General features: G+C 42.4%; 1 protein-coding gene across 10 annotated transcripts in view; it reads right to left on the minus strand.

Moving 5' to 3' along the window:
* MTCL1 (microtubule crosslinking factor 1) overlaps positions 1-25,570 on the minus strand; it is a 113,786-nt gene that overhangs the window by 47,980 nt on the left and 40,236 nt on the right. For 5 of the 10 annotated variants that reach the window (XM_075023013.1, XM_075023012.1, XM_075023009.1 and 2 more), the window contains exons 4-5: positions 5,304-5,363; positions 3,147-3,224 (exon numbers count right to left, since the gene is read on the minus strand). In XM_075023013.1, coding sequence (XP_074879114.1) covers positions 3,147-3,224; positions 5,304-5,363 — 138 coding nt within the window. The remainder of the gene's footprint in view (positions 1-3,146; positions 3,225-5,303; positions 5,364-25,570) is intronic. The other 5 variants (XM_075023008.1, XM_075023010.1, XM_075023014.1 and 2 more) reach the window with 2 other exon arrangements.

Consider the following 25,570-nt stretch of genomic DNA (forward strand, 5'->3'; position numbering starts at 1 on the left):
GATCACTGTTTCTGGTATGGACAATTGTTCACAAGGGAGACTGGTGAAAACATGTGAAAAAGGAAAGAAAAATTCATTAAACCATGGTTACATCCAAATCCACCCCGTGTGAAAACTTGCATTTTTCAGGAAGCACTACGGTATTAAATGAGAGTTTTAATTTTTTGTGTGTGTTGAGCATTTTAAAGTACTGCATCTCAACTCAAACAAAAAACTCCAGTGTCTATTGTGCTGAAATAAGAGACAAGGTTAAGTAAATTCTAAGCCGATGAACAATTTCTTTGCTTGAATCTCTTTCATGAATTGTCATGGAGATACAGGCACTTGGCCTTGTAAGAGACACATTTATCAGCATTAGCAGTATAATGGAAGGCAGGCTTTGAAAGATGATCTCTTGAGACAGCAGATTTCATCATTGTTGGTAGGCCATGTGGACATATGTGCAATTATCTATGGAAACTTCATTTCAGCCTCCGGAGCACTGTTATCTTTCACAAGCATCATTTTGTTATAATTCCTAATAATGGCAACCAAATCCAGAAGAAAACATGACTGACTTTAATTGTTCACCCAGATCAGGTTATTAGAAAAAACAAAAGATTTACACAACTAATTATGGCTCAGCAATCTGAGGAAATGAATTAATTTCTAAAGCACATATCCTTGCACATTGGTAACAGTGTCTTTTATGTTACCTAGATTAATTTCACCCCATTCTATTTAGATATATACTAATTATATCTTAATTTCAGCTATTAATAACTAAGCAGCCACAAAAGTAATTGGTTTTATACTTCTGAACTCAAGTCATCTTTCTTACTGATTCTGCTTGGCACAGGTTGGGACTTTAAAATACTAAATAGTAAAAAAGTTATCTTAAATGTTAATAGAGGTAAACAATAGTCAAAGTTTCTGTTAATATATGGTTTTCAGTGATAACCAGAAGTTAAACACAACTGCATTCAGTTGATCAGTTGACTGACTAAAACTGGTCATCATGTTTCTAGTACCAGAAATGTGTGTTTTCTATGAATACAATCGAGATGCATATAATTGATTAAAAGCAGAGCCTCTAGAAGATGGGCTTTCTTTCATCTCTATCATCTCACACACCCCCACCCCCACCTCTTTTTCACACATATTATTTGCAAATTGCTTTTCTCTCTATAACTCGAAACTGCAAATTAAGTATCAGATTAAAACCTGGCAGAACTCCACTGCAGTCACTCTGAATTTTGGCTGCTCTGGCTGGATAAGGCTGTATGATTAAAGCATCATCTTTGGTCAGGGCTGCACAATACATTACCTCTGTTTTTCCCATCATTGAGAGTCAGTTTATCCCCGCAGCTGTAGGTTTTGCTTTTAGGGAAATACAAAGATCACAAGGAAAGTTACAGCCAGACCAGTGCTGCATGTCAGGTGGGGTGATTACTCCAGTTTATTTATCTGTTAATATCTTGGAAACAATCACATCTGACATTTTCCTTATTCTGTCTTTGTAATCTAGCATTCTTCCCTGTGCTTCTTGTCTGCCTTTGGCTGCAAGCGCCCAGCCATGAGTGGCACTAGCTGGCTCCTCGCACCTCCCTGGCTGCAGGCAGCTGGACCGATGCCTGTGGGGAAGGGCCAGCCTGCCCATACCCGTCTGCCCCAGCTGGGAGCACGAGGGGCCGTCTCGTCCTCCCTGGGACTCAGAGGGGGCTCCAGCCTGACACCCGCTGCATTTCAAACAACATAAATAACAGTCACCGAGTCACACGTGGGACAACACACTCAGCATTTTGAAGCTTTTGAAGAAAAGGGAGGGGCTTTGATGGGTTTGGGGTCAGGGTCCCAATGTTTTTGCTTGGCATCACCGCACAACTCAATGCATCTGCGGAGTTAGCACGTTATTATAGCAGGACAAACCCACTATTAACTTCTTATAATGGCATTACTTTATTGCCAGGTTTTGTCTATGAAAAAAAAAGAATCACATTTGTAAGTTTTGTTTTTTGCAAGAGCTAAAACAAACGAGATTTCTTCTCATTAAACAAACACAAGCCTCATACAAAACAACAGAGCTGATGGATGTTAATCTCGCCTTCTAAATATGGATCCCATCTGGAAAGGTGAGAAAGCTCTAGATCTTCCCCGCTTCTCTGCCAGGAAACATGACTACTGAAAATCCCATTCCCTGGACAGTTTTCTTCCAAGGGAAAAGAACGGTCAGGAGAGATTTATCAGCCAGATCTAAGCATGCCAGAAGGGTAAGACTCCAATCTTCATGCATTTGTCCCTCTGAAACTTTGTGTACAGAAATATCAGCAATTTCTTGATCAGTTAAAATCAAGTAGAAGCAGCAAGACAGCGAGACACCCACACAGGCAAGTAGAGTTTTGACATATAAGGCAAACTAAGGAGAGGCCAAATCACCAAAATTAAGAATAGTTCATTATTAGTTAAATCACGAATTAAAAGAAAGGAGGAAAAAAAAAGGAGAATGAACAGTCTTTCCATCTTTTTGGAGGAACAAGAGGCTCGAATCCCAGGGGCTGAATCTGGGATATGGCAGCCTGACTGTATTACACATCCACTATGTGGATGCTTTCCTAAAAAGTGTACATAGGGCAGCGTGTATAGTAAGAAAAGAAGGAACGACAGTGCAAAAATGTTCTGTCAGTCATGGTGCTTGTCACGGACCTTAAGAGATGATTAAGGATCAATGGGAATTAATGATTACTGATAGTGAATATCTGCAGGCAATATGCGTGGCTCTGCATGGCACTTCAGAGGGATGTTAATGGAAAAAAAAGCAGAAAGAAAAAACTCAGATCCCTCTCTAGAGTCTGCAGTCTAATTTAGACAAATGTAGAATGTGGAGATAAAGAAATGAAACTTAAAGGAAAGAAATGAACTTAAATCATTATGCAATATAAATGATGTGATGAGAATGAAGAGCTGATCAAAAATTCCCAAATATGATATTTCTTTTCTGGCAAGAAGACACAAAGATAGATAGAGACCAACGCCATCTCCTCTACCACCACCACCAGCTCAAGGGAACTGCCAGGCAGAAGATGGGTAAGCAGTTTTGAGGTTGCAAGTCTGACGACGGGGCAGTACAACCAGCACCCAAGCATCTGGCTGAGTGCCAGCACTCCTACCTTGCGCTGGAGAACCACTTTTCTTTGTGTTTTGCTTGGTGCCTGGCTTTTTCCGAGAAGCTCCATTTTGCAATTCTGCTGAATAAAAACTTTTTTTCTTCAATACTGCTAGAGGTGGGTAAGCGCTAGGATGAATTCTGCTTCTACACGACTTCCAAGACAATCAATTTCACAGGTATTACTTACTCAGTGTGTCCTGTGGTGGGTGTGTGTTCCAGCTAATTTTCATAATGAGCTCTCAGTAAGTAAAAACACCAGTCTTGCTTTATGCTATACATATCTGTAAGCACGTGGATGCACAGAATCTAAGTTTGTTGTTGCTTTTCACTCACAAAGCATGTAATGGGTATCTGAACTTATTTTAGGTATTTAGGGCAGCTGTCCCTGAAAAGCAGCGTTTTGAACCTCCCGGGCTGTGTCTGTACCTACTGCTTTGGTTCAAGCCCCAGGACTTGGTGGCTGTTTGACCAGGTTGGGCACTTGCTGTGGTGTGCTCTGGTCTCAACCAGCACATACCTCTGAATGGATAGCTGGGTTTGGAGACAGCTCTGGGTAACACCCTAGAGCTGGGAGATAGCTAAGACATGCACCTATAGGTTGAGCCATGTCAATATATAAGATTGTTTCTCAGTATTTCCCACCCTAAAGAATTGCTGAAGAAAACTGAATGGCCGCCTTGCACAGTGCTGTTGCAATAGTTTTCATTTTTAAGCCCAAATGCTTTGCTGCACGAGTTACAATGTGTGTGTACAGCATAAAGGTCTTTTTTCCCTGGGTGGTTTCCGGGATCACTTCCCCACATTGTGAGTGGTGCAGAGCTGACCCATGGTTACATGGTTAATTTTGTGAAGTCCTTTTTAAGGCTTTCCAAGGCAAACTACACTGCTCTTAATGCCTGGATTTGGGCAGAGGAAGCAAGTACAAGGAATCCATTCCCTCTGCAGTGCTCTGTATTTCCAGGAATGAGGAAATGAAGGACAGTGCTGCCCACAAAGCCCAGTGGATGCAACCATGCCTTCATGTAGCTTCGTCTGTAATCTGCATGTGTGTGGGCATATCTCTATATATTTCATCCACGTATTTTACAGACTTGCAGAAAAATAAACTCTCTGACCTGACTGACAACTTAAATAATTCTCTGTAGCAGGTGCTGCAGGAAGAAAGCCCAGTGCCCCATTTTAAGGTCTGATTAAGCTGTGCTTGTATCGTTTTGGCGTGGACGCTTGGTCTCCTGCGTCCCAGGAAAGCAGCCTGCAGCCCCCAGCCAACACCTCGGTCTGCTGACTCAGCTGCCCACCCTATCCACTGAAGTGCAACATATTGCAATGATTTATTATGGTTATTACTGCAAATCAATGGATTTTAAGACTCCATCAACTCAGAGACAACCTGTAGGTCTCGGCTGTATACACTGAGCCTGCCAAGGGAGCAGCAGGGGAGGTGCAACCTCACTCTAACGAAGGCACGATGTCACTCTTGGCTCCTTTAGCAGGGAGGTGGAACACTATCCCCATCTCTCTGGCTATAAACAGTAACCGTACAGGTGCTATGAAAAGCTTTAACTCCTACAGTCAGCACAAAAAGCAGAGGAAACCAGGCAGACCACTTTCCTGAGAAGGACCAGCCTGCAGGATTTCAGTAAAACCGGTGTCCAAAGGGAGACAGAGTGGGTAGCTTAGGCTCTGCGTTGTATCTCAGCTTGGGGTAGCACAAATTCACATGCTGCCCCCCCGACACCAGAGAGAGATCAAACCCTAGGCTGCAACACAAGAGTTCGCAAGGTGTTGTTGCAGTGTGCAAACTGCATTCCCTGCCAAGATGCTCATTAGCACAAATTCTTTGGCACTGCGTATAAATTTAGTTAGTCCCTAAGCTGCGATCCAATTACTTTGTGAGGCAAGGTGATTTTCTCTTCTTGTAGAAAACCTGCAGCCCAAATCTATGGATACAAGCACAATCAGCCCGACAAGCTACATGGTTTAGAGATCACACTTGTGTCCTAAATTGCTTCTACATTATCTCTGGGAAGTCTCAATAGATTAAGGCCTAATTGCACTCTAGTAAATGTGCCTGATGGCCTTGTCAACACCCGTAAAAAGAAATTTTGAGTTTTATCATGTGATTTTGCTCAAAATTGCACGTTCATGACAACCATACCTGGGTAAATGCCTTTTTTTCTTTGTGCATTTCTCTGCTGCCTCTTCTCTTCAGGGAACTCTGCAAGAGAAGCAACACTGAGTTATTGATAAGCTAAACAAAAAGCCTGCAAGTTTGGTAGGGCTCACCACTATAAAACTAATTTAGGAGAAAGCAAGAATATTCTCCTGGGCAGTTGGGGATTTAATTTTATGTAATAATCACTAAAAACCCAAGATGATCAGGGCCTTGTCAGTGAATTTTCAATGCACAAAATTTCCCAACAAAAAAAAGGAGTAAAAGCAGTTAAAGGTTCACAGAGGGAAAAACCCGCCCTCTTTTCTTCTCTGGACCACCACAATTTTTGGCAAAACTTTCTTTTTGCATGGGGCAGTGATTTATGTTTGATTAATCCAGGGCAGAAGTCCAAGAATGTTACTCACAGTGGATGTGAAACACATTGTGGAAACCTCAGAGGAAAGCAACCTCTCCAAAACAGGGAAGGATATGCATATTATAGCTATGTGGCATAACATTATTGGTTAATCCATGCTAGCAAATGTACTGAGGAGCCCAGATAAAGATGAGGTAATTCTCCAGGTATTTCTGAATTTACTTCATAAATTAGATTTGATTGGCTTTGCAAATCTTTATATCCCTTTATAAGCAAGTTTTTAAGACATGGAAATGATATCATCACCACTGCTTGGTTTTCAGAAACCTCTCAGCATCCAAATGGAAAAGCACAGTTTTCCTGAGAAGTGGGAGGTGGAGCACTGTCAGGATGTTACCAGTGTTTGCACTGACTTGTGTCTCAGGACCAAGTTCAAACCAGTGTGAGCTGGGTCTATTTAGAAAAGGCATAAATTTGACTTTTGCAGGTTGACATATCAGAGGGGAGTGATAGTTATTAGGCAAAAAAAGTGGGAAGTTAGAAAATGCAGAGTCATTTGAATTCAAAGCTGGCCGGATTCTTTGTGCCCAGAGCCTGAAGGCTGATACTCCCAGCAATCACCTTGACATTGTGGCCTCTTTTATTTACTACTTCTGTTCATATTTGCTCTGCAGGGGACAATTTCCAGCTGAAGTGAAGCCCAGGCTGTCATGGGCTTGCCCACAGCATGCCTCCCCTCTGCCCCATGCGATGGAGCAGCATGCCCGGACCAGTGCCGACTCCTGCATCCGATGGGCTAAATCCCATTCTCTTTAACCGACATTAACGCAGCACTGCAAAACATGAGCCCAGCAAAGAGGAAGGGAAAGGAGGGAGAGGCATCCTGTTAGTTAGCTAAGTTCAGTCTCGTGCCCAGCCATCAGCTGGCAGAAAATGCAACATGAGCTTGGGACAGAAGCACACACCCTATACAAATCCAACCGAAAGCTTTCCATGGCTTTGCGGTTTCTGACTGTTAAGCTATGCAGCTAGTGCAAATTATAATTATTGTACGCTAAGACATCTCTCCTTCTGTTCTTTGTCATACACAGTTAAGTAGTTAAAACCCATTCATACGTGGCACCATATGCCCAAGGCATACTATAGTCTATTTTTGCTAATCTGCTCTCTACTTTAATCCAGTGATTTCCTATAACTAATGAAGCTGAGTAAAGGAAATGTTTTTTTCTGGATGGTGAAACGGTTTAATGAAAAAAGACTTTAAACACTAAAAACATCATATGAAAACCTGTTACACAAGCTTAGCCAGGATAAACAGTTACTGTTTTCTCTTTTTTTTTTAAAATGTGGTGTTATTCTGGAAGCAGATATGTAACTGAAAGCAGTCATCAGTCAGCAGCGTCATGCCCTGGCATGCAAGATGGGTCACTATGGTTGAAGAGATATGGGGCATAGCCCTGGCCCTCACACTGCTTTTCTGTGTGACTTCAAGCAAAGGTAGCTTGAGCAAGAGGAGGTTGTCTGGTTACTGCATTTAATTTGTAAGCCCTTAGAGACAGGGATGAGTCTACCAATTTCTGTAGAGGCCTCAATGCATGATTGTAGCAAACAGCTACTGGTCATGCTAGAAATGCAAACCTTTGTGTCAAATTCTAAAAACCTCTTGCTCTTACCTATAGGCAAAAGGTTATACTTAGACACATCCAAATTAAGAAGCTAGGGGATATAGACACATGGGCTACAGTGTGCAAGAGAAAGTAATAAAATCTTTGCTCTGTTGTACAGGATAATACCTGGAAAATAAGGGGAAGGGAATTAAAATTTGGTAGGAGACATGGATCACAGGCTGAGAAACAGGCAGATAGTGATCTGGCTTTGGAAGCTGTAAGCTCCACTCCTCACTGAAAAAATGGATTTCACAGATCCAGACTAACCAGTTTGCAAAATACTGCCCTAGATGGGGCCTCACTTTAAGCATTTTCACACTGTCCTGTTTGGATTTGCGTAAGAACAACCTTCTGATCAGTGCTCAGCTAGGAGATTGCTTTGTATTTCCATAAGGCAGAGACTTAACCTTAGGCTGAGTCTGTCCTCAGCTAAGAAAAAGAACAGGATATTTACCTCTAGGGGTTACCACTAGATTACAGGGAGAAACTTCCCTCACGTTTGTCAGTGGAGGACTAGAAACAAAGGCATGGCAACAAGGGACCAAAACCCCTAAGCCCGATATGACAGCAAGGAAAGATGTCCATTTCACTGCTGTGGGACCAGGCTGCATGTGTGTATGAAACACTAACCACTATAGTTGATATTTGAGTTGGACTAAGGTCAGAGGGTGCCACTGGAAGAAGTAGGTGGAACATGCTACAAGCTTTGATTTAAAATGTAAAATGGTGCAATAAAGGAGCATTTCTCTTTGATGTACAGGAGATCAGCAACAGAAGTTGATATGAATTAATGCTGGAAGGAACATTTCTATACTACTTTTTACACTCAAGAGACCAACCAGGGTTGGCTGTCTACCAAAAAGTCTTTCAACGATGGTTAAACAAGATTTTATTAGTCCTTTGGTTAACATAGCCTCTTAGGAAAGAGGTTACTCATCGGACATTTTCTACCTTTACTGTTTCACTGCAGTTTGTTGCCATACCTCTTGGCTACCAAGAAGAGCTAATATATGGGGGTAATAAATTGCCTGGTGTTTTAACAGTTAAACTTCCCAAAAGATTATTGGATGTAGCAACTACAGTACTAACAGCAGAAAGAGACACAATTATTTTCATTTTCCCTAGGAGCCCAGCACCGACAGGAAGAGATAATTTGTGTCTTTCAGTGAATTCCATTTTTAACAGGTCCAAGAAGAGTCCTGCAAACCGAGCAGTACAAGTGAGACTACCTGCAGGGGAAACAGCAAGCAGGAGTCAATGCACCGGAATTAGAGGTTGAGCAAGATATGGAAATAAAGTTTGAGTTAAAAGCTATCATACATGTAAACACATGATATGCCCAAAGTTTTCATACTGAGGCAAGTGCTGAGTAAGATGAGAACAGAGCTGCAAACAGGTGGCAGTAGAGAAGGACTCAGAAAATAGGAAGAGAGAACCAAGAGTCCCTAAGAGCTGACAGCCTGTCACTTTATTCACTGCTATTAAGAGGAGCAAGTCATTTTGGGTGCAATCTAGCATCTGCAGGCAAGCGTGGGCTTGCTATCATATCTGCATGAAACTGAATCTGCAAAATCAAGGAGTCAGCCATTGAAGTGACAATGCCTGCAGCTTAAAACAGAGATGCTGGCTTGGAAAGTCTGGCCCCGAAGGCAATTTCTACCACCATGATATGTGACGAATTATGCACGAGCATCACTGGGCCTTATGAGCTGTAGAAATAATGTTCTGTGTGCAACAATGGCTTGCTACTGATTGCTTTGAAATGGATAACCACAATTTTCATTTGCATTCATTAGAAAATAATGCCTGTGAGAGATCTGACAGTACCTTTAAAAAAAATATGCGTGAGTGACCAAATCCACTTGCTCTAAATACAGCAGTAGGTGAAGCAGATTGCTTTCAGATTACCAGTATCTGCAAGGCTAACAGCTCCAGAGTTGCATATTGGCATTTCATAATAAGAGCTAACTTGCTAGCTGTTGAGCCTCCTCATGTTTGAGAATGAACAAAACATTCAGAGAGACATAATCTCTGCCACACAGTACGTGACTCATTGGGAGATCTTGCCAATGGACCAACTCTTTCATAGTGGTTACTCTCCAAGAAATGCCAGTGATTTCAATGAAGGTAATTCTGCTTGGCATGAATGTGCATCAGAAGAAAAACAGATCCACTTGTAACAGATGGTCAGAAGGTGGATTTATCCCCAAGTGATGTAAACCAGTGTTAGTTAACTGCATTGCTAATCACTGCTCAGGAACACTTCACTGCAAGGGTTTTCCGGGCACTGTGTAGGACCACATGGGAAGACTGTGGCAGAGGATGAAAAAAGCAGGGGATTTCCATGCTCCTTCTCCGGCAACACCCCTCCACACAAATCCAGCTCTGCTGGCCACTCCAGGCAGTTTTCCTCTCAACTTTTTGCAGCTTTGGACTTGCCAGACCCTGACATTGAGAGGGTGCATGATTCCCCTTCATCTCACTGCTTTAGAGCTACCCCCACTTGCCCAGTCTGGTAGATAAAGAAAATACCCTTTGTGCAGAGCTCTGTCACTCTCAGACCACTAGTGAATAAACTCTTCTAACAAATGCAGCACTGAAAGAACATGACCAGGACATGTTTCTTTAGGAGGGGCAGCTTTCAGCTATCACACTGTAGCTTTCTGAAATCACCTTCCCAGTACGGTTACCTGCCCATTTTGTAAAAAGGAAGCATTTCCTATTCCTGTAGCAACGTCCCATTTTTTTTAAATGGTAGGACAAGGTGGCTTTCCATTCTTTCTTAAGGCCTAAAGTGTCTCTAATTCCAAGTATCCAACTGAAGTTTTGCTTTGCTGCCATTCCATGCTTCTGTATTATAACAGCTGTGCAGTGAAAGTAGAGGGGCAGCTTTTTCTATGTGGACTCTAATACCTATCTACAGGATGGTTAATGGAACTGGAAAATACAATGAAATTCTAATTGCTTTCCAATTGCTGTAGGCCCTTGAAAAAGATATCTCACCAAGCCCTGATAAAGCTGGGTTTGACGCAAGTGATCTGTATCTGCATTCGTTCCCATGTGTGTTTCATTTACTAGAAACCTCTAAATACTACGATATTCATCATTCACATGACCTAGCAAAGCAAGCCATGTCTGAAATATCATAAGCACTACAGTTCAGGATAAAAGCCATCCTTTGAGTAAAAAAGCAGCAAAGCACACTAGCTTTCAGCACCAGCTTAAATTTCCCTAACGCTGCATTACTCTATTGTGCTAAACTTCTGAATAGGGGCTTTGGAGGAGCCTCTTTCTTTTGCCTCTTACTACTAACACATGGCACCAGCTGCCTCTCATGGCTTCCCGGTGCCCTTCGCATGTGGACTGATACTGTCCTGATATTAGCCGGCTTGGTGTTTACAAACAATTTGGTGTGACAGGTGTGGCAGCGTGCTGCGGGGAGGGAAGCAGCAGGGTTGCACCCACTGTCTGAAGCCCTGGAAGGTGAGACAGCAGGTCTTGAGTGGATGGGAGACAGCTGGGCTGGCTTTGTATTCAGCTCACAACATACCATTTCAGTTAATATTTTGTCTGAAACCAATATAATAATTCTTATTAATATGATAATTGCTTAATAATTATAGTAATAATTGGTAAAAAATTATAGCCCAGTGATGTAATAATTATTAATATAATAAATGAAATCCTCAAACTGACAGCTGAGATCCTAAACTCTGACAGGTGTATCACTGTCTTATGCAGTGCTTCTGCCCAAACACTTTTCTTAATAACTTCTTAAATTCATTAAAATGTATTTTAAAAGTCCCTGTCTGTCCCATTTTGTTAAGACATAAAGTATCCAAATTACATCACATGTGTCACAATATATAAAGAAAATGATAACACACTGAGACCAGACTTTCCTTTTTTTTGCATCCTATTTCAGGTGAAGAAAACCAGAAAGAAGCCAGGTAGACCGCTGCAGACAGCGCTGCTTCTCCCCCTCCTGCTACACCAGTGCCGTAACGCTAACGTGCCGGGAGCAAACACGTCCCTCCAAGCCTTGTCACCCCTCCGTTTGCGCAGCTATTAGAGTTCCCCACACTGTGCCCGTCCCGTAACCCCCACATCACAGGCACACTTGCTAACCCTCTGCAGTGGCACCACCTCGCTTTCAGTCCCTGCACTAGAGGATGAAACCGCAGCCACACATCCCTCACAGTCCTGCCAGGCAGGAGTGGCTGCAGCACCGACCGGCAGCAGGGGGTTGCTGCCAGGCCTCTACTTTTCCACCCCCCACCGTATTACGCCTGTAATACTCACGGTAACGTGTGCTAGTTGGGACTGCCCGCCCTCCCCTCCCCACCAGTGCAGGAAGCAGATGCAGCACCCCAAATTCCCTTACCTCAGCTGAGCCACAGTCACCGAGCACCAGCCCACTCCTGGTGCCTGCAAATGGGCCGTGAGCCACGTCAGCTTGCACCCCTTTCGCAAAGAGCTTGTCCAAGAGCCAGGCCTAATCCAAGTGGTATGTGCTGCGCTGACACTGCCTGAGCTCTGTAATTACCTCATTAGTGTTATACCATAGCAGACAGCCCATGAAAAATGTGCCGGGCACTACATACACACAGAAACACACCTGTCCTGAAATGGCTTGCCAACAGGAATAGTACTCGTCCTCGGCCACAAAACCCTACATAATGATCGACACCTGGTGCCCGTAGCCCAGGCCAAATGTCAGCACACTGAGAGAGAAATGGTGTCCCTCGCTAGGAGGACGGGCACTCAGCCCCGTGGCCACCGGTGCCAGCTGGGGCTCTCTTCTTCACCTCTCTGGACAAAACAGGGTTTGCAAAACTCCCGAAGTCAAAACAACTTGTATGACTTTTTTAAGCCTTTTTTTGCTCTCGTAACGACACTTACTGCAGCAGCCTGGGCAAACTAGACAACTGCTGGAGAAAGCAAATCCTTGGAAACACCCCTGACATACCTGCCAAGCCATCCACCATCCATGTTGGACTGCTTGGCATTGCCCACATCACCCAATGCTAAATGCAGGTGACCTGAAAACAGAGATGAACTGCCCTCCCCTCCTCTTCTCCCTGAAACAATGCTTCAAACCCCAAATCTTTTCTGAGGGACTGCGGCAAATGTACTGCTGTCACACCACAGGCCTTTCAGTTGGGAGCTGCTGGTGAGCAGCCAGCCGGGGCTGGCTTTACGAAATTGGACCGCAGGCCAGGTAGTGTTCAGAGAGGGGATTAGGAGTTTACATTGCTGAAAGAAGACTATATGAGTGCATTTACTGCTGATCAATGCACACCCAGCCTGCCATTTCCTGTAGCACAGGCGATCTATTACAGGCGTAAATGTGGTTTGGTTTGGTTTGGGTTTTTTTCAGAAGAAGACTAAGAAGGCAGTATATGCACAGGGATAGATACCTGCTCTCCAACTGCAGATAGAGCCCGCTCACTCTCTGCCTCCAAGAGCATTTAGAAATCAATGCTACATAGCTGGTGGTCCCAGTATCAGGACAGCCTTCAGCACACTGGAGAAACAAACTGGAGAGTGTGACAGCAATGGGACAAAGCAGAATTAGACACGATTTGGACAGTGCTGGTAAAAGAGAGGAGGGGAGCTGAGCGAAGCCCCAAGCTCGTACTGGGTCAGGAGGTTACTGCAGCAATTTACGGCACTGGGAGAGGGAGAAAACACACAGCTCTGCAGTCTCTGTAGTGTTCAAGGTATAGGTGTAAAGAGCAAATCTCATAGGATCTAAAAAACAAAAAGAATCTTTTTGGAATAGAAAGAAAGATATTGAGAGCTGCACAACACTGCGCTTTCCGCACTAATAGATCAACAGCCATGGGGTTGTTTTTTGTATTGGGGATGGAAATTTTCCTTGAGCAGACAGCTATAAGTACAAGCATATTCAATCTCCCCTGGATTAGAGCAACTTGCTCTTTCTATAAAGTATTAAATGAAATTCTGAAGAAGTAGAGAGATTAAAGGCCAACTGCAATGATCTCCAATGAATATGTCCCAGATAGTCTTTGTAATCCTCGGTTGCCTGTCTATTATTTCACAATTTTAAGGACACTGCACTCTGAAAAAGGGGTTTATAAAAATAGAGCAAAAAGACAGCAAGTTCACACTTCGGTAGCTGGTGACATTTTTGAACCTCAAATAGCTGCCACCTGTGACACAATTTCCTATACATCATTCAACACAGACAACCATTCACTGACAGGTGATGTGTCACCCCCAACACAGCCCTATTCAGCAAGCCGTAGGAGTCACAGTTCAAGCACAAATAAAGTTAGATCTTACAACGAACAAGGTCATCAATATAATTGAGGAATGAAATTCAAGCCAGCACTTGTAATTAAGAAATAGTGAAACCTGGCCCAGGGCAGGCACAGGTGACAAGAAGGGGATGGAGCTCCTGCGAACATGCCAGCCCACTGGTGAGCTATAGCACACGATCCTCCAGAACTAGCAGTGCGACATCCACCCACTCTCCCAATATATTCTGCAGGGCAAGAGTTACCCTCATGGGAGAAAAGTGCTAGGCTACCTTTGAGTCCAATTGCACCTGGAAATGTCCAGGAGGGAAAGAAATTGTTAGGAGAGAGTATAATTGCAAAAGTCACATTTTCTTAGTAAAACCAGTCTATAAAGATGTGTCAGTAACAACCCTGTAAATACCAAATGAAGAACTCTAAATGATGGATATAGCTTCACAAAGACGCACTTGGAAAGGAGTATGACAAGCCCAAGCGGAAACACAGTGCTTTAAACACTAAAATCAAAAATGCACAGAAAAGTTATAAAGGCGCCACAGATGTTAACAGCAAAATATTCTTGTGTGAAGCATATTTCTGAGGAGACCTCAGTCTGGGTGGGTATTTGGGTTATTCTTAACCATCTTGCCTGCTTCTGGGGCTGGGCCGTGATTGCATGGGAACCCATTCCCATTGCTTGTGGGGAGCTGGGATGACTCTGAAAGCGTGCAGGGGCTGTGCTCTCCCATGCTACTGCTGCTTTGAAGCCTAAACCAGCTGTCTCGGCTACTTGCCGGGATTTGTGGTCCCTGCCTCTGAATGCAGAGGGATGCTCCAACCCCAAGGACCAGAGCACAAAATGAAAGGCGTATTGTGCATTACTGGGTCTGATACAGGGAAGGGTGACCTGGAGAGGGTCTTCATGCTCTCAACCTCTGAGAGCAGCTCCTGGGGAGGTGGGTGAAAGCTTGGGGTGAGATAACTCTTCTTGGTGTGTTCTGTAGCTCCTGGGAAGGACAGATGGCTTTTCCATCCCTTGGTGCAGGAGCTGACCACCGCGAGCCTCCCCACTGCAGTGCCTCTGCACTTTGGGGTGCTGGTTTCTGGGGAGGTGACAGCGCCCAGCACCTGACCAAAGGAGGAATTCATGGCTTCAACTTTGTTGGTAATCACCCTCTCTAAATGCATCCTATTTAGGGCCTAGCTGTTGTACTCTGTTTGGATACAGATTTGCTATGAAACGCGATGTTCTATCTGTTTTTCCAAAACAGAATAGAGGAAGGAGGATGACCTGTTTGTATTCCCTTAAAACAGAAAAAGGATTAGTTTCCAGACCACTCAAGTAGTAATAACCCAAGGCAAAAATCTTTATTCAAGCAACATATTGATTTTAGGATACATGACTAAGGGACTTGGATCACCACTTCTTAGTTTAAGTTGTTATATGAATGAAACATTACAAAAAAGGATTAGGACATCTCTGCTTAGACATGTGCTTTTTTCCTTACTGTATATTATTCCTGCATTTTTATTTAGTCTAATTCATAACTTCCATATTTCATCACTCCTCTTGACAATTTAGTCTATGCTTTAAGTACTCCTGATAGGGGAGGATCTCTCATCTCTGAGAACTTATCCCACTGTCATCCTCTCTGCCTCTTTTGCTAATACCTAACCAGGCACAAGAAACCTAAAATGGCAATACGGATACACATTTTTTTTAAAATACAATCATTATGCCCAATAACACCTGGCATTACTATTCCCCTGTGCGGGGTGAATTGCAGGCACATAAGCAGGGCTAGTTTTCAGGAGCTTCTTCTGCATAATAAACCTTGTACCCTTCAGAAACTGGAGGACCTACCAGAGCAGTGCAGGAAGGTCACTGCAGCCACAACCAGCCCTGAGCCAAGGCAGCAAGCAGCAAGGGACCATGTCTGCACTGCATTAGGCTGCTTGAGAAACTTCTCTTCTACCATTTCCTAACCTTTCAAGTGACTGAATTTGTAACCCTAGTCACGTTGTACACAGTATTTTTATCATGATAATTATTATGATAATAAATGAAGACTGACAGCACTTGGGTTTGACAGCTTTCTCTCAAAGGCTATAAAATTATGCCCTTTATTTCTACTTTTATATACCTGCTGTAAAATATGTGGTTTGCTGTGAATATATACAATTAATCGATGAAGTGGCAAAATCCCACTCCAGCTTTCTGGATTGTGCTGCTGCACATCCAATCCCAGATACAGTATGAAATACGAAAAAGGTTAGCAGCACCATCACCTTTCCAAGTTCCTGAAAGCTGATGCCAGTTGGTGTGTCCTTTGGTTGTAACCATGCACCAAAACACATAAATTACAAGGAACAGCTTACTGATCCCATTTGCACAGCTTGTTGATGCTGCTGCCTAGTAAAAGAGGTGTCTGAAGATGATTCAAGAATTAGCTTCTGAAAAATCATTTTTAGACAGTAACTCCAAAGTCCTTCTAATCTCTGGGTACTTCTCATGCCAAAGTACATCAGAGCAGAACATCCTTATGTGCCTTGTATTTGATTTGCCTACTCCAAAGAACCTCTTCATATGTGGAATGCTTTGCAAAGCACTCAGTAAGAGCAAAGCAGCAATGGCATGCTCCTGCTGGGGACTGCAGGCTGGGAAAATATTTAGGGGATGTACCTTTTTATTATACTTCTTGACCAAAAAGAAAAGGAGGCACTTTTTTTACTATAAATCAGCATATGAAGTACAGGGATTTAACCATATACAAATGGCTAAATACCAGATCCCACCGTGGAATATAATTCTGTGCCAAAATCACACCAATCTCCACTTTTTAGTGTTTTTTTTTTAAAAAAATCTCTCATTTTCATTAACTTCAGTGAGGCTTGGACTAAGGCCTCAGGCAATGTAAGGCTCTCATTGTCTTCTCTGAAATGCAAGTTTGTAGGAGACTGGACAGCATACAGGGGTTGCTACAGAGAGGTATCTAATGGTCACTAATCCACAGCTACTGTTGTTCTGCTGTGATCATACAGATTTATTAGGGGACTTGATAAACCTTCACCTCTTTTCTCTGACTAGCAAAGCAAAACAAAAAGGGGAAAGAAAAAGGAAAAACCTCAAACCATCTAGCTAAATGTTCTTTCTCTACCACTGGTCAAGGCAAGGGTTCCCGAAGAGCTGTTACTCTCCTGGCAATAACAGAATGGAAATGTCTGAACTACATCGGTGGATGAGCTTTTCACCTGAAACATGGCAACTAACAGCAGAATAGGCTTTATCCCAGCCTGGGTGCAGAAGGTTAATGACTATGAATAATATGTATGTATTAGAGTGAATAATGACAGCCCAGTGCCAAGACTGCCAGTGAACCGCAATTTTTTTAGATCATTATTTCTCAGATGACAGAAACTATTACAATGAGGAAATTCATGCACTTTTCATTTTTCTAATTAAAACACAAAAACTGTTTCTCTCTACCATTTAATTCATTGCTCATTCTTTCTTTCTGTGTCCTCAGCCACCTGGAAAAAGCAGCTCTTCACAAGTAAGCTGTTTCTTAGCTGAGGGCCCACCCTATATCAAAGGGTGCTGCAGTGTCAGTGCTTGAAGTAAGGGCATGAATAGCTGCCTTAACGATTCCCACAGAGAAGAACTGCATAATTTGAATTTCCAGTGGTCCTAAAGCAGGTGTGCTGTGGTTGCTACCTGAGTGCACGCTCTGCCCACTGACTGACAAAGAAGGGGAATAAAACTGCTTATGGGACAGATCTTCCAATGCAGCTGTTGATCAGCAGTGAAAATTTCATTTGATCACAGCTTTTATGAAGGATGCCAATGAAATATGCATTTATATTCTGTTCTTTGAAATCTTGGTGTCATTTTTTTTCACTTGTTTGAGAAGCCTGAAGTCCCCAAACCCTTTTGGCAGCTATTTTCTGAGATCCTGGCAGTCTTGACACCTAAAACATTGTGAGGTAGAGTGTGAATAAAACCACAAGCAATTAGCAGCTGGTCTCAAACAAGACATCACTTCTAACCCTTGCTTTTCCTTTCCTCGCTGCCCTGCCTTGCCAGGCTCCCATGAGCACTGAAGTGAGCTTTGAGGCAGGCTTTGGATAAACAGAAACAGAGAAGCACGCACTTTTTCTCCCAATAAATCTCTACAGTGTGGCAAAGCCCAGGTCTCCCTCTCCAGACACTGATTCTCCCCCACCTTTTGCAGTGTTTGGCCCCTAAATGCAAAGCAGGAGATGCAGTGCCCTTGTCCTTACAACCGATAGAGCTTCACACATGTATATTGAGGCTTTTTTTTTTTTTAGAGAGCCTCGTGGTGTGCATTTAGTACAAGTTACTACACGCTGTGCATGATGGGGAGGTTGGACCTCACCTATAGGGATGGGTGAGCAAGGAACGAAAGCCCTCAGAGATGCACTGCATCTCTTTGAAAAAGACATCCCCCAAAAAAGATAAAGAAAGAAGCAGGAAAAAAATCAGGCAAAAGTTTGCAGCATACACAAATAGCATGAAAAATATTAACTGTTCAACACTTGCATATCTGCAAATTCACTAAAGGGACATGAAGTTATAAAAATGAAAAAAAAAAGGAGCTCGGTGAAACTTAGAAACCTTGACCCCATGTGCTTATGTGCTCTCTCATACAGATGTGCACATACACACGAGCACGCACCTTTCCATAATATTTTTCCATCAGCCAGCATCATTGTGGCCAGGCACGCTGTGCGATCCCTCTCCTGGACACACACACATCCCCGTGCTACTTGGGTCACCAGTGTCAATGTAAGAAAAGCTCTTCCTGGCAACCCCAAATGCCCTGAACAACACCCAATTTCCTCATCTGGCTTTGTTATTTTCTCTTAATTTTGCATATAACTGAAGTATGAATTTCTAATGTGTTTTCATTTACATGGGAAAACTGGAGAAAGCTGTATGTGCCCCAGAAGGAGACAAAGAAACTTGAAGAAAAAGTAGATCTAGAGTTAAGCAAAATAAAACTCTAATTAAGATAATTATTTTTAATGACTTGGAACCAAAACTTATTTGGATGAATCCTCTTCAGACTTTGCCTATTCATTTCCCTAACTGTGGACATAAAAATGGCAGGTTTTAGCCAAATAGTCTACCCTTATAATAAAAACTAAAGTGAAACCTTGTTGCAACCTTAAATTCTAAGAGGCATGAACTATCAATTTTATTAGAAGGCATACACTTATCTGAAATCTCTTTCCACTTTTCAGGTAATAAAACTACTCACTCTTTAGGAATAGCAAATGATTGATTCTGACTGGTGCCTAAAGAAACTTCTTTTTTTTTAATCTTGCTTTCTGCCACTGGGCTCTCCACAGCATTATGTATGCTCTGTATCACTTGTTGCTATGATTCCAGCAGTAACTTGCAGATACTGCAAGATGAAATAAGTGGCTCTGCGTTCCTTCCAAATAATTCAGCAGGAATTCTCTTTAGAAATAAAATTTTTTGAACACCATTCAGCACTACTGAGACATAAAATAAAAAATTCTCTACTCCCAAATGAGACAAAAATAATAATAAACTAATAAAAAAAACCCCAACCCACAATCAAAATTCAATAACCATTTTTATTTCTACAGAGCAAAGTGACTCTATAGTATTCACAGTTATCCAGGCTCCAAAGTTGTGCTGCATGTACTGATGTGAGTGGTTCATTATTAGTCATGCAAGGCATCCCACTGACCTCACTTCAGTACAAACTGCAGAATCACAGCCCTATTATGGGCAGGCCCAGTATTTATGCACACTTGTCAGATTTCACACGGCTCCTCTGAATGACATGCTCTCCTTTGGCCTTGCTTTTCTTCTTTTTAGGCACTTCTTTCTTTCCTCTGCCCTCTAACTTCTATGTGGCTTTTCATAATAAGTGAGAATTTAACCGGCAAGCCTCTCTGCAAACTCACATGTAGGATTATACAGTTCTCACCAGGAACACTAGACATATTCAATAAGACCCCAGGCTGAAATATCGAGTCACACAGACTTGCAATGGAAGGATGCTCGCTGGCCAGTGCTAAAGAGCTGGGCCCAGGGTAAGAGCTGAGGGACTGGAAGAGACTTTTAAAACTTTGCTATAACTGCCTGCAAATAGTCTGCTGAAAATACTCCAGGCTACCAGCTGATCATAGTTCCACTAAATATTTTAAAAAGCAGCTTTGACAAGCCTTCCTCTGAACCAACTGCCCTTCCTCCTAAATTTTTCTGGAAATAGTATTCTCCATAGAAGCCAGGGGACTCTAATTTTCCTAAGAGTAATAAGATTTTAATACAAAAAGCACTGGAGATTGGAAGCAATGCCAGGTGCCTCTGCATGCTGCATGCAGGGAGCAATGTCCCCAGTGCTGCCGTTGCATTAACATTCCCAGTGCAGAACAGCACTTCTGGATGGATAACATTTCATGGCAAGAAACTACATGGGGTCTAATGTGGGAATAATCTGCAGAAGCAGTATTTTCCTTTCGGCTGGATTTTAACAATGAATGCAAATGCATATAGGCTTTTATAGTCTGAATGTTTCTATTCAAATCCTTTGACTCAAAAGCCTTTTTTTCTCAACCACTGATCATGAAAACAGAACCTAAAAAGCAACCAGTCAATTTCTGAATCAATATTCTGTGTACAACAGTGCAATAATGTCACCTAATGGGTTACAGTTTTTAACATCATTGCTAGCTCTTACATTTTTACTTGGCTATTTCAGTCTTTTTAAAATTTAAACCGAATAACCTTAATGTAGAAAATCTTGCAGTTTTGAGGTGTTTCTTAGGATACTAACTTGGTAGTATACGGTCAGATGGCTGCTCCCAGATTAGAGATAGGCTGGTATCTTCAGCTCTTCTGGCAATTTTTTTAATTTGGCAGTTTTGTTTCCTTATGATCCTACTTTGCTTTCTTATCTGTCAGTGTGTCACCACAGAGAGATTAGCTGAAATTTCAGACTCCATTGAAGTCTCTTTGTCCTGTCCCACATGACACATTAGCTGCACATTGCAGTACCCCTAACAAAAAGGGATAACTGGCAACAAAGTGGCCCAGTGCCCACACTCCTGATGCAAATTTCTCCAAACCATGAGTTTTAATCTCATTACTCTTGGATGTTTGTGCATATGTGCCTGGATCTTTGCACACAGTTGCAAAAAGTTGCTAAATGAAGAAATACTGATTTTTCCCTTCTTCCCTACAATTGAGTATTTATGATGCAAACAACCCCTAAAATATGTAGACTTTATTCTTCAAGAGCCTTGAAGAGGCTGCACAGTCAGCAGAGTCTGAAAGTTCAGCTGCAAAGGTCAAGCAGACACATAGAAAAAGGAAGAAAAATGTCCTGAGACTACCCCCACTTTGGAGCAGAACAAGCAGTTTATTCTGCAAGAGAGGTCACGATTTCAATTTCTCTACAGCCTGCTATTTCTACCCCACACAGATAGACAACAGAAGCAGCAGATGCAAGCAAGGGTGTGGTAAAGAAGATTGCTGAGTTCTAGTTTAACACCGATTTTTGTATCACCTAATTTCTGGACTGCAGTTTGCTCACGTGTGTACCTCACAGGATTGTTGCAGGGATTAAATCTTTGCAAGGATTAATCTTTAAATCTGGGTTTTGAAAAGATCTGCATATTATATGTAGAATAACAGCCATAGTTAAGGTCACTTGATTACTCTCCAGGCAATAGAAATTTAAGGATCAGCTGATAGCTATTGTGTAATTATGTTACATTGCACTTAGAAAAACTCTATTATCCTGGGATAAAATCTGTGCATAATCCATCATAATTTAAAAAGCAGACAGGTGTTGCAAATAAATATACCTCAGATGATTTCACAGTTACACAAATAGCAGTCATAATTTATTCTTCGATTCCCTTTGATGTTCCCCCACACTGAAAACACATATGTCATTTCACATTATGGCAGCTATCCTGGAAATGAGCCAAATTCAGCATCGGTGTTAGTAGGTGCAATCTGGCATAAACCAGCCATGATACAGCTGCTGCCAACAGGGCTGAAGTTGGTTCAAAGCTCTGTCAAACTGGGAACGTGCTAGTTTTACACCTTTATGGTCAGTGTGCACAGTTCTGCTCCCCTATGTAATTCTATACTGCTGTCTTCTTAAATGTGAAGCATTAAATCAAAGAGAAGAGAAAAAGTAAAAAATGCAGTATAGATAAGAAGTTCCCCAGAAAATGGCTAGGTTTATAGCTCTGAGGAGCTACTTCTCAGCTGTGGTCCTGGGGTCAAGGCCATTCAGCTCTCCCTGTTGTAAGCTCTGACAAAAGACAAGGGCCTTCAAAACCAGAAGTGTGTTGAGTTCAGTAAAAGAGGCTGCTGCTGGTATGAAGACTTATGCAGAGAAACAGGCATGCCATGAGGGGGGACAGGAGCATGTTCCCCCCAGGAACCCTGTGCATCTCTGGTGACCTCCACTTCTGGACATGAGACCATAAAGGCTGTTTCAGGCAGAGGAATTTTTTTTCAAGTCACTTCTATTAGTTGCTACCAGTGGCTTCACAAGAGCTTGCAGAGTCTGACTCCCAGTGGGACAGGCTGCAAGGGTAAGGACACTCCCCCCAAAAGGGTCCTACACTTCATCTGGAAATGGATATGTAGGGAGAGTCTAGCTCAGGAAACAAAAGGTCTACGGTCTGGAGACCTACATTAGGGAAGACCCCAAGAAGACATTAGTTCTAAGGTCAAGCTAGTGACAAAAGCAACAGCAGCCAGAGACTTGTGTAAGTGGCGAGAGCAGCATGACAGTGGTGAGAGCTATCTGGCAGTAAGAGACAATAAACACTTAAATCAGATTTATACTTGGAAGTAACACTGACCAACAATTAATGAGGCTACTCTAAAGTCCGCTCCAGCTGGTACTGATTTAATTCATAACTAAACTCACTCTTCCATGTCCAACCAGTTCTTCCAAGCCACTTCCGGAAAAGCGAGAGAGAGAGCATGTTATTCAGTCACATAATTTGGTAGGGAAATGCTCAGTCCCTGCTCTCTGCAAATGTCTGTAATCTCCACATCACAAGAATAGCAAAACACTCTTCCCTCTTATCTGTGGACCAAAGTCTGACATCAGTCCCACGCTGGCCTGGGCCCCTGAAGCTCTCACTGGATTCTCAGGGGTTTTCTGCCCAAGAGATGATTGATAAATCTCCACCCATCTAATAGAAGGACACCAGCTCACTCCATGCTACCCTGAACACTGTGCAATCATAGGATTCAATTTAAAGTTCCTAAAGACCAGCAATTGGCTCCTCAGACACTGATCTACCAAACAGTAGGGTGCTCAGCTACAGAATAAAGAGAGGGCATTTCAGGAGTCTATTGCTAATGAGCGAACCATCTGTCTTCTTTGTGAAAACTGGCTATTTATTCTGACATTTCCTTTCCCCCAAACAGTTTTTCTGCTGATGACCTTATTATTTTAAAGTAATGTAATCTAATTTTAATGCTAGTACATGTCAGATTTTTTTTAAAAAGCAATAGAGATAACTGTAGCTATCTTTGCAAATGGAAAAATAAAAACATACCATGTCCATGAGATAGAAAAGGTGCAAGCTATCCAAGCTGTGAAGTCCCACCACAAAGAAGCCTAGTTGGTGATAATTGCATTCATTATTAAGAAAGAAAACCATGGCCACAGCTGTGAAATGAATGACCAATACTGAATTCTTCAAATGGGATCATTCTTTCATCACAAATGAAAGAAGACGCTGAATACAAATTAGAAAAAAAGAAAGGAAAGTCTCACTGTTGGCAAAAGCTTATCAAAAATACATAAACTGGGATGGACTCTCCCTGGTCTGCCTTACCCAATTTATGTCTCTCAAAGGAATGGGTCCATTTCAGGACAGCAAACTGTCCTTGAATGCCTGTAAATGCAACCACCATTTTAGCAGAAATGTAAGAAGAAGATACAGAGGCTAATCAAGTTGTCCATCCATCTTCCGGTATCATGTCTCTGCTGCAGACACCACCAGCTGCTTCAGACAAATAGGTAAGAAGCCTGATGGTACGTTAATAGGGATAGTCTGCCCAGACAGCAAGTCTCCTCCTTATTCTTACCAGCTATAAGCTAGTTTCAGACCTCAAATAGGAAGTTTTGTGGCCCTTTCAGGACTTTCCTTCAGATTTTTTTTGCCTGTTTTCAAGCAGTGTCATCACAATCCTCAATCTGAGCAGCTAGGTAATGCCTATGAACTTCTAGCAAACAAGAATATTCTAAAATGTAAAAAAACAGAGTACAGTGAATTGTAAAATGAGGTACACTTGAGTAGTTATTTTTGGATACACTCCCCCTTTGATCTGTTGTCTCAAATCAGCTAGCATGGGCCAACTCAGACCTCAGAAGTGAAATCAGGGAAGGCTGCTGCTTTGGGTCGGGGGGTAGAACTTGATAGTATTTCTCCAACTACCTTCTGATATTAATTTTAATCTCAGCTGAGCCTGTATTTCTTTGTGCACTATTTTATGCCAGGTAGTAAATGAAGAACACTGCATTTGGACTCACATTTGGACTTTGGTGAGGCAAGCATTTACCCCAAACAAACACTTTGCTAAGGAGCTTTGTCAGCAGCGGCATTTTCTGATGCTTAAACTGAAGTTAAGCTTGCCAGACTTATGGAGTGAAAGGAGACATTTATGGAGAAAGGACTGATGCGTCCTGCTGCCATGAAGGTCTCACAAGAATGTACAGCTTGTGACTACATGTGGCCCCTCTTTTTTCAGCCTGATGCCTTCCCTGTCAGCCTTTGAGATGTCTGTGACATGCAACAGAGGCATAACAAGCCTTGATCTAGTACTAACCTAACATCTTTGGGATGCATACCAGCTGTAAGGGACCAACAGCATTTCTAAATAACATCAAAATGTACAAATCAAGGTGGTACAAGAGCTACATATCTTTTAATAACCTATGTTTAATGACCACAGTCCCACATACGAGGAAGCTGGATCAGACCCCTGTATTAAGAGGAAGAAATTGGTCATGCCTGGTTTGTATAGTGTGCTACCTAGTGTGCTAAACACTGTGCTAAAGCACTGCATAAGGTCAACAGTAACCAACATTTTTCTTTGATCAAGCAGCAGAAGACACCCAAACAGGAACTGCTAAGAGCAACCAAACTGGCACAAAATTCCCTTCTGATGGTGAGTAAAGCTTAAGTGACTCTTGCTTATCTGGTGATATATCTAAAGTATGAGTATTGAGTATGTGCACTTGTCTCTAAAGGCACTGCGTACAACTGCTCCAAGCAAAGCTGCTTCACTAAAAGGGGACTTCAAAAAGATGTTGTTAGCATTCATCTGTTCCTCATTACTCCAACTGAATACTAAGTCTGAACATGTCTGGAAAAATGTACTTCCTACACAGACTTTTTTCCTCATTATTGTCTCTCTAAGTACTGAAAATGCAGCTGAAGGCGTGAACAGCTGCAATACTGGAAGCTACAAATATGCTACTTATGCAGTAGCGATGCTGGAATAACCAGAGCATGGTGCTAGACTTTTTCCAAAAGGACAAGTTACGAGAGCAAACTGGTAGAGCATTCTCCTGCTCCTCTAAGAAAAGCGAGTACTCCAGCGGTATGTGTTCATCAAGTGACAGGACATATATTTCTGATTTTACACTCCAGTAGAAGAGGATAAAGGACTAAAATCTCCACAATAAACCAGAGTATGTCTCGGCAGCTCTATTCTAAGTTATTCCTCCTGGGAACATTAAACATCATGACAATTTAACTTTTTTTTCATTAAATGATGAGCCCAAATGGTATTGATGGCAATGTGACCTGGAGGAAGAAAGACTCAAGACAGCCTAGTTACCCACTGGCATCCACTGCCAGATTGCTAATTTTATTTGGTCTGAGAGTGACTGACCCAGGAATACCAAAGCTATTATTATA

Source organism: Buteo buteo, chromosome 3 (assembly GCF_964188355.1).
Source record: "Buteo buteo chromosome 3, bButBut1.hap1.1, whole genome shotgun sequence".
NCBI classification, from domain to species: Eukaryota; Metazoa; Chordata; class Aves; order Accipitriformes; family Accipitridae; genus Buteo; species Buteo buteo.